Below are 10,345 nucleotides of genomic sequence, written 5' to 3'. Positions count from 1 at the left end.
TGCCACTGTTTAGGTGCTTACTTAAGACCATACAACAACTTATCTAACTTGCAGACCTTATTTTCTTGCCCATGTATTACAAAACCTTCAGGTTGTTCCATATAGATTTCTTCTTCCAAATCACCATTTAAAAAGGCAGTCTTAACATCCATTTGATGTACTAATAAATTATGTATCACAGCGATCGATATTAGTACTCTAATGGATGTTATTCTAGTAACATGTGAAAATGTGTCGAAAAAATCTACATTTTCTCTTTTCCTGAAACCCTTAGCTACAAGGCAAGCCTTGTATTTATCCACTGTGCCATCATGTTTCAGTTTCTTTTTCAATATCCACTTACAACCAATATGTTTCAGTTTCTTTTTAAATGATCATTTTGCGTTAAGGTCATAATGCTTATACACAATACTGTTTATATCATACCCAATGAATATACATTCATAGGTTCTACTTGCAAGTTTAAAAATTCTAGGGGCATACCTTCATAAATAATTTCATGAGCAATTCTCTTTATCTCATTGGATTGAGACCCTAATGATTTATCATCAGTCATATGATACTTGAGATAGTGGTAACATCATATATATATTTTTTATCTTAACTTCCTCGATATCATATTTCTTTATTTCTCAAGTGCATACCAAATTAATTTGACAGACATATATGGGTTGTAGTAATTATAGAGATCATCAGATAACCCCTTCAGAATGAAATTCTTACATCAGTAATTATTTTCATACCATAGAACTGTATCAATGGCTAGTTTATCCTTTTTTTTCTAGCTTTCTCTAACAGCATTAGAACATTGATTTTCAAAACGTGTGCAACTTTTCTCACAGTGAAGAAAATTTTTATCTTATGTTGCTAACGTTTGAAATTTGTCCCATCAAACCGAAATGGTTTGTTCATGTCATAGTTGTTTAGTCCAGTAATATTATCTACGAATGTCATTGCAGTAGAAACATCTTAATTCTATGTTGGACTTGAGAGTTGTTTTTTCAAAACTCTTCTATGTGAGACTTGAGTGTTATTTATATTTCACACCCAAAAGTTCTCACTAATGGTTTTTAACAAACCATGTTCCAACAATACTTGTAAATGCCGAAGAAGAAGAACATAATTACATTATTCTGATACCATATTAGAAATCAAAGAGCAAGAAGAGAATGTGGAAATTGACCTTGTTCTCATTGATTAGAAAGTGAAGCCAACATGACTTATTTATAAAAAGGAAAAAAAAGAAGAAGAAAGAAAACTTATAAATAAAGCAACTAATACAAACTTTACAAAATAACTACTAACTTCCTAACCACCTAACCAACTTTCTAAAATAATATCTAAAATATCTTCAATATTGATTACTAGAATAAATCAAATTTACAATTCCATTTTTGGACATCTAAAAAATAAAATGAAATTAACTTTGTGAGAACTCTATGTAACCATACTTCAGCGTCTTTTATGGATAAGCAAACCACATGTTGTTTCTTTGAGCATCATGAGACCACTCCAGAGCTAACATGAAAACATAACCATAAGTGTTTTTCCGATCATCTTTGTCATCATCATAATCATTGTCTGAGTATTCTACAATTTCATTTAGTTCATTCTATTGTTTTAAAATCAATTATTCCCTTAAATTAGCGTAATACTAGCTTTGCTATCTACATATGCTTCACTGGAGGATTCTACACGTAACGAATATGGAGACTGACAACATATGCTGAATCATTTCACGTCGCACTTGTTAGATACATGAGCCATCCAATAAGTTTCTTGTAGTAAGACTTTTTTTACCCTCTCATCATTGTCAATTTCCTTTGTGATCTGGATTCCTAATACTATAGGATTTTGCACATAATTAGAGTTATCCATGCCAAAATGTTTTAATTCCTCCAAAACATATTTATTTTGAGATATAAAAAATACTATTGGGAAATTGCAAAATTTCAAGCTCAAGGAAATATAAAGATAGAAGCATGTCATATTAAATTCTTGTTTCATAGAACTCATAAAAGAGGTAAACATTAAATGAACATTATATGTGTAGATGAGATCATCAACATACATACCGATAATTAATATATTCCCTCCTTGGTATGAGAAAACACTTTGTTATAGTCAATGCTATGTTATTGTGTATACCCTTTAGCAACTACATGGACCTTGTATCTGTTAACTTGACCAACTTCATTGTACTTGGTCTTGTAAATCCTCTTGAGACCAAACAAATTCCCATGTGTCATTGATTTTTATGGAATCAATTTATGTGTTCGTTGCATATTGTCATTTGACACTTTTAACAACCTCCTCAAAGTACGCTCACCATCACATGTAAACAAGGCTAGGTTAGAAAAATAATTTGCATGTTCATCGTCTTTCTTCATCTGTAACAAAATCATTCATCCAAGACTATTGACAATGGCCCTACAATGAGTAACATGCTGGTGATTATACTAGAGAAGATATACTACGATTAGGCTCATCGCTATCATCAAGTTAGGGAGATTGATCAACATTTTTAGGCTCACAAATTTTAGAACTATTACTAGCAACATCTCCTTCTTCTTCCAACTTCAACTCATAATATTCTAATTTCAAGTCTTATCATATACAAAAATGACATCCATGCTAATGCTAATGATAATTCATTTGGAAACTAGGTCATATATTCGATATGCTCTGGATATGTCATTGATATCAAGAGAAACACAAGGAAAATCATTGCTATCGAGCTTGGTTTTCTTAGCATCAGGAACATGAACATTGCTAGTGCAACTGAAAACACGAAAAAAAATATATACTCAACTAGAGTTTTGATCCCACTCTAAGCAGCAAAGGTAGGCCTGCAATTTAATATTTGCAAAGTCCAACTAGCAGCTTTTGGACAAAAATTATAAGGAAGCAAAAACTTATTGGATATTTTTGGTACGACAAGTGAACCGTATCATTCAAGTAACAAATCTTGTAAATATCAGGATATCGTCCTCAGAGAGCAGAGTGAATTTATACTAATTATTGAAGAAGTAGATTGAGTATATATTTACAAGATTTAATATTTTGATATTGGTATGGTTTTTGAATAAAGTTGTAAAAATGTAAAAGTTAAATTTTCATCTTTCTTTCCCTTTGCAATTCTTAGATTCAATTCCACATAACTCGTGAAATTACATATTTTGATGCACATTTTCTTCAAATCATTTGTATTAATTCCTTGAGTACAAAATCCTTAGATAATTACCCAAATACCAATTCCTTGGATATTTAACCAATCATCTAGCCTTAAGTTTAATGTAAAAGCAATTCATACATCATTGTTCATTCCTAGAGCAGTAATGGATCAAGGAAGATAAACCAGATTCGATACCAAGTTCAACTTCCTAGTTAAACTTGGATCTACGATCAAGAATTCAGTAGTAAAGTAAATTCAAGTATTAAACGTGAGATAAACTTCCCAAAACCAAATAACTAAATACATTAAAGAATTAAATCCAGGAGCACAAATGTTAGAAAATTACATTTTCAATCTCAACACTGCAGAACTAGCCACTCATCTTGCCATTAGAACACTCTTGTCATGAGAAATTATAGATCTAAAGTCGTGCCCATGACTTCTCTCCTCCTCTCCAATGTTTCTCTCTCTAAATTCATGTGGAAAAACTTGGAAAAATGGTTGGATAACCCCTTTTGAATTTTGTAACTGTCTATATCTATTCCAGACTTCTGGTCTCTCGCTCAAGTTAGAGATTATCGCTTGAGTGAGAGAAATGACCACTTTCAACCATGAACACCTCGCTTGGGGAGGACATTTTTTCTTCAACTGTCGCTTGAGCAACAGTCCCTCGCTTGGGCGAGGGACAAGCATGAATTTGAGCATTTTTTCCTCCATTTGTCGGTTGAGCTACAATCCCCTCGCTTGGGCGAGGGGCATTCTTCCTGCTTGGGCGAGGATGTGGCTCAGGCGAGAGGTACAATGTTCAAAAACCCCAAACTTCTCTTTTTTCTCCTCTCTTTCATGTTTCTTATTCTGCAATTGACATAAACACATGTAAGTTCCTAAACAAACAAAATTAACTAAGTTCTTGGAAGTTGTACACAACTTGCATCATGACTATACACTAAGTGCCCCAAAATCATATACATTTCATTCACAAAATGACACTTAACAAACTTGTTTGCTGGAAAGCATGACTCAAGCAAGATTCAATATAATCTAGTTCTTTCATTGGACAATGCTATTCTGTTGCGAAGAGTTTGTGACTACCAATTGGTGTTGGACACCATGCTCTGCATAATGTTGCATGAATTAGCGAGAAATAAACTCATATCCTCAACTTATGTATATGCCTTTGATATCATGACTAGTTTCTTTCTCAACATGAATCTGGAAACTTTTGATGTAGCAAACCCATGTTTTGATGTAATAAACCCATGTGTTTTGGTTGAATCACCAACTAAAGTGAGGAAATACATTTTTCCATTATTGGATTATGGTTTAATTGGCCTGCAAATGTTAGCATAAACCAATCGTAGAATGTGATATGCTCTCCATGTACTATGTGAAAGGAAAGACTTTCTATGTTGCTTCCCAACTATACAATCTCTGCGTGGTTTTGTTGAAGACTTCAAGTAAGGTAGTGCAATCACCATCTTTTTATGAACAAGAGTTTGTAGTCCCTTGAAACCTAAATGTCCATACTGACAATGCCAAAAATATCTCTGATCTTCAATAACAATGTTAAGACATATGGTTGACTTAGTTTAGATCACAACATTGAGAATGAACATTCAATTAGCAGCCATATTTTTTCCATGATGAAATACTTTGCATTTCCATCTTGAAACATAATAGTTAGGTTTTTGGCTTGTAGTAGAAAACTCTAGTGATGATGCACGCCCTTCCATTTATGTGCAATCTTATATTGCCTATGCCCAATACACTATAGTGATGATGCACGCCCTACCATTTATTTGCAATCTTATATTGCCTATGCCCAATACAACTATAAAAGTATTGTTCCACAATTTAACAAAATGGCAATAATTTTAATCCAGATTAGAGAAACATGATTTCATACCACACATGTAATTGCTTCATAGTAATGTGGGGTATTATCAACCTCCATCATGAGTAGCAATTATTCTTGGCTTTTAGCATAATGAGCCTCCTTCTCCTTGGATAAACATTCCTATTGAAAATGTCTAAGCTTGTGGCATCTATAGCATTTTATTGTTGATCGATCATGACTTTGTCTACCATGACCTATACCTTGAGCTTCACGACCATGTTCTTGATCTCCATAAGTAACTTCTAGAGCATGCTCTTCTTCAATAGGACACATACGTTGTTCATGTAAAAGCAACTTACTTTGGAGTTCATCGATGGTTATTGCATTTGTGTTGTTTGAGTCCTCTATAATACATATAACATAGTTAAACTTTAGTATCAAATACAGCAAATGTTTTTAACAACATCACTATCATGTTTGTTTTCACCTTTGGCTTATATCTTATTGAAAATTCTAAGAACTCGAGCAAAAAAGGTTGTTATTGTTTTTCATTCCTTCATATGCAAAATTTCATATTCCTTGCGTAGGGAATGTAATTGAACTTGCTTGACTTAGTTCGTCTCTTGATACTTTATCTTCATGGAGACCCAAATATCCTTTGTAGTATCCTTCTTGAGATTTGTCTTCAAGATAAAACGATTCATTGCTTGAAAATGATAGCTCTTGGCCTTCAGATCTTTGATATGTAGCTCATTATACTCTTCTTTTGTTTTGTCAATATTGTTCCAGTTGCAACCTTAGTGACACCTTCATTTATTAACCAATACTCTTCCGAAAGAAGGAAATTTTCCATGAGCATTGCCCAATGATCATAGTACCAATCAAAGAGGAGTTGTTGATTGTAGAAAAGATTTGTGAAATCATATTTGCATGTATGTCTCACAAACACCATGTGTCAGGAAATACCCAACTTATTATATAACTTTTTATTGATTATTACAAATTAAAAAAGAAATATAACAACAATCACGTTAACAACAAATCTTAAAATGTTGGGTACTATTTTAAACACTAGAACCTATAGACCAATTGATCAAGTCTTTTATTAACGACAAAAGAAACCTTCCACTAAACATTAACACAATTTGCTAATTTCTATCCTCAAGAAGACCATCCACTAAAGGAAGCATTGCTAATCTTCTGATTTTTTACCCACTCAATTAAGATTATTTGGCGTTCTAGTTATACATGTATTTACACCTATTGAAATATATTTTAGTATTTTGGGTTAAGATTATATTGAGCTAACAATTAGTTTTACTTACTCACCTTTTAATTTATTAATTAGTTTTGATTGTTAGGTTAGTTATTTTTCTTCCCTTTTATATAAGACCTTTATTATAATTTTGCAATTCGTTCAATATCATTTATTCATTTAATCAATGATATACACAATCTTTTTTTTTGTTCTTTCATTTCTAGTAATACCAAAAATATTTCATCCAAATAAATATATATAAAACATTATTTAAAATATTTAAACATCCACAGTATCTAGAACGTTGGATAAAATTTAAAAGTGAAAAGAAACTGGTGGATATAATGGAAGAATTATGGGGCTCATTAATTTGGTTCATTAAGATTTCCATTTAAAAAAATATATCAAAGTCGAAATCAATGATATCAAATCATGGGGTGGCAGCTGATTAATGTTGATTGATTAAGCATTGAGCAAGGATCAATCATGTATTATGGCCCACATCATTTGCTTCATTTCCATCGATTAACTATAGCAACAAGGTTCTTGAGGTTCAAGTGCATCGATGGGGGTGGAGGGACAAAATTTAAGGTGATATAGGTGCAAGAATCCTCTCAGTAACCGAGAGAAAAAAACAGAAAAATATAATGATACTTATATTTTTATTTATTTATAATAAAATAATATTTTTATTCTTAAAATAAATAAAAAAATCTCAAAAGAATATCTTGTTCCATGACAGTGAGATAGAGGCAAATGAGTATGGCTACAAGGGTGGTGTAATCATCTATCTCGCTACAATATATTAGAAGACAATTTGATATAAACTATTATTTTGAGGTTGATCTCTCCCTATTTCTTAATTCTATAGGTGAGGATGGACAGGTTAGGTCGCGTAAGGCTTATCCCTTACCCAACCTTAAAGGTTTATTAGGTCAGATTTTTAAAACTTGATATGATTCTAAACTTGAAGCTAATTTAATCCTAAATGTGATTGAATCAACTTTTGTACTCAAACCTAACCTTAAACCCGGTTAAATGTAATGCATACAATTTTTAGATAGAGTTTTATTAATATTATGAGTATGTAATTTGACATATGAAATAATATATATATTGTTAATATGTATATGATAAAAAATAGAGAATCAATTGTATTTTTGACCAAAAAGATGTTATACTTAGTATATGACTGAACATAGATACATACAAAACATGAATGAACGAGTAACCAAGAGTCCAAGAGACAAGTCCGAGACAGGTCCAGCCAGGTCATACTTATCCCCAACCCAATACTAAATATTGATTAAGTTTAACTTTAAAATTGAATTTAACCCTAAACCCAAAGAGACCCAATCCTATTTGGACTCGATCATAATTAAGTCAAGTTGGGTGATAGGTGTTACTCACCCCTGCATAATCCCCAAAATGGAGGGTGGAAATCAACACTGAAACATCCACCAAATATTGGAAAGAAAGGTAACTCTTTCATCCAAAAAAGTCGAGATTGATTCAATAAATAATGGCAAATGTGATTAAAATTATGCCTTCCACTAACTCGGAATCTTTACATTGTAGATGTCTTGTAGAACCAATCACGACGTAATTTGATGAGATTTTCATTTTTTTTTAATTTCAGTGTAATTTATTTTAAACTGACCCAGAATTACGACAGTTATAGCAATCTGTGTTTGGTTGATGCATGAAAATTACTGAATAAAATCTGTAATCTTAAGACAATTTGACAAAACCAGCTTGTACTGGTTGGTTTCCACACTAGAATCTGAAATTATAATTTAGAATTTTATTTTATTCCAACAGAATTATAATGGTTCAAAACATAAAATCTGGACTGTGAGAATAATTTCTACATACAATTAAAAATCTATACTTTAATTCCTAGAATTGGTTATGACAAAATGACAATAATGGTGAGAAGTATAACAACCATAATGGCAAATTGTGACACCAAGGTTAATAGGACAGAACTGTGGTTGCAAAGATCATGGTAACCTGGGTTGAAAAACATGCTAGCTTGGTTGCTGATGAACATGATCGTCAAATTATGTGACATATATTAAATAATAAGTATCAAATATTGTCATTAACTTTTTATACTTGCAATTGATAATTCATAGAAATTTTAGCTGAAAATAGAAAATACATTATTTCCCAGTTTCATGGAATTAATCTCAGAATTTGGAATTTACAAAATAATTGGAATTGGAAGGTGCTTCACTATAAACTTATCCCATTCAAGTTTTGATATGATGGACAAGACTTTGAAGAGAGAATGAAGAAAATACAATAAGATTGAAATGGATGAAGGAGCAGCTCACTATAACCAAGCTCCCCAACCAGGAAACATTTGACACAACCGCTCAGAATCTATTGCATCTTGGATGAGTTGTTGGACCTGCAAATAAACATCATAAATATATTTTTCATGGGATATTTAAACATGTAGATTAAGATTTCATTTTTCTTTGCTCAGGTTGAAATCAACAATGGTCTAACTCTGTATTAGAAATTGGTGATTGAAGAGCCTTTATTCAGCTAGATGTACTTATTTGGTGTTTGAATAGTAGAAAGTGAATGTGTGCAACTAATGTACAGTTACAGGCTAAGACCCATTTGGACAAGTATAAGTGCCAACTTGGTGAAAACCCCTCTTCTAGAGCAGAGCTAAACCTAACCCATGGATGTTGACATGTATATTAAACAAATACCTGCCCATGGACACTACGCATTTCACCTTCTTCATATCCATCTAGCTTTTGCTTGACGCGTAGAAGTGCGCGTGCAGCATCCTTGTTTCCTTCATAATCATTTTGTGGATCTTCCAAACTTGTAACCAAATCATCATCCATATCCTGGGGAAAAGGTTGATGCAGGTGAATCAATCAAGTATTACAAGTTGAACTTGCTTGCAGAACAACCTCAAAATCTTCAGGCAGCAATATCATTGGAAACCAAATAAAGAATAGGGTCATCTAAAAAGGACTCTACACAGGTTATCAGCTCCCTTAGTTCAATTACCCATTTTCAGAATTCTTACTGATTTCAGCGATTCACCCAAGAAAATAAGTGAAGGGTCTAACATACCTTTTGGCGTTGCAAAGCTTTCAGAGGGGATAAAGCCCACTTATAAAGAGGATCATGGATAAAAACCTGGAGAGGACATTCATCTGTTACAGAAAAATGTAAAGATAAAAGTTCAATTCACACTATAGAAAATTGAGTAAGTATAATTACTTCCACTATAGTTAGCAATGCTTCTTTGTTTGTCCGCATTACTGATAGTGTTTCCTCGCAACATCTTCGGAAAACCCCCTCTACTCCAGTAACACCCATTCCATCAATTATGTCTCTTGTAAGCCTAAAAGGAACCTGCCAGCAATTACAGAAGATATCAACAATGAAGACGACTTAAGAAAATGAGTGACTGACCCAAGGACTATGAAGGACATACCCGTTCCGGGGTCTTGAGCATCAATCCTTGTTCAAAAGCAACACCAAGATCTATGTGAACAACCTCTGCAGTGGCCTGATCAACTAAAATATTCATTGCGTGTCGATCTCCAAGTCCAACTATATAACCAACCTAAACAGAAACATATCCATTCTGACAATGTTACACTATCAAAAGGCTAGATGTATGTGTTAAAAGTTGGGAAATAAATTGCACATAAAACCTGCAGACAAGTGCACTAGAAATTATTTAATTCGAATTAATCCTTCTTTTATTTGACTTTGTGTTCAATGGGCATCTTTTAATTTTACCTTGATAAAGAGCATTGACACTACACTTTAAGTTGCCATTCAGCAATATAGAGCACTAGGAGGATCCAATAATCCAAATATTGACAAAAAATAGGAATGCACTGAAAGTAGAAAGCACTGAAAGTAGAATGCACTTGCCATAGAGCTTGCAGCAACGCTTCTTGTGTATGCAAGTCTCTTCTCAAACCACTCTGCTGGTTGTAAAAACCTTTCCAAGAAAAAGTAATGCATAACAGGCCTGCAAGACAATCTCATTAAGCTATGAAGTTGACTATGTGCTCATGGTCCTTTA

The 10,345-nt window shown here is 32.9% G+C and overlaps 1 protein-coding gene across 2 annotated transcripts in view; it reads right to left on the bottom strand.

Moving 5' to 3' along the window:
• The window catches only part of LOC109328123 (serine/threonine-protein kinase ATM), an 85,923-nt gene continuing 83,932 nt past the window's right edge, over positions 8,355-10,345 (bottom strand). For both annotated transcript variants that reach the window (XM_019561423.1, XM_019561424.1), the window contains exons 73-78: positions 10,192-10,291; positions 9,743-9,874; positions 9,526-9,660; positions 9,376-9,441; positions 9,000-9,143; positions 8,355-8,686 (exon numbers count right to left, since the gene is read on the bottom strand). In XM_019561423.1, the coding sequence (XP_019416968.1) occupies positions 8,609-8,686; positions 9,000-9,143; positions 9,376-9,441; positions 9,526-9,660; positions 9,743-9,874; positions 10,192-10,291 (655 nt within the window). In that variant the 3' untranslated portion in view covers positions 8,355-8,608. The remainder of the gene's footprint in view (positions 8,687-8,999; positions 9,144-9,375; positions 9,442-9,525; positions 9,661-9,742; positions 9,875-10,191; positions 10,292-10,345) is intronic.

Source organism: Lupinus angustifolius, chromosome LG15, assembly GCF_001865875.1.
Source record: "Lupinus angustifolius cultivar Tanjil chromosome LG15, LupAngTanjil_v1.0, whole genome shotgun sequence".
Classification (NCBI taxonomy): domain Eukaryota; kingdom Viridiplantae; phylum Streptophyta; class Magnoliopsida; order Fabales; family Fabaceae; genus Lupinus; species Lupinus angustifolius.
Note: the sequence above shows the minus strand (reverse complement) of the source record. Positions and strands in the feature narration are given on the sequence as shown.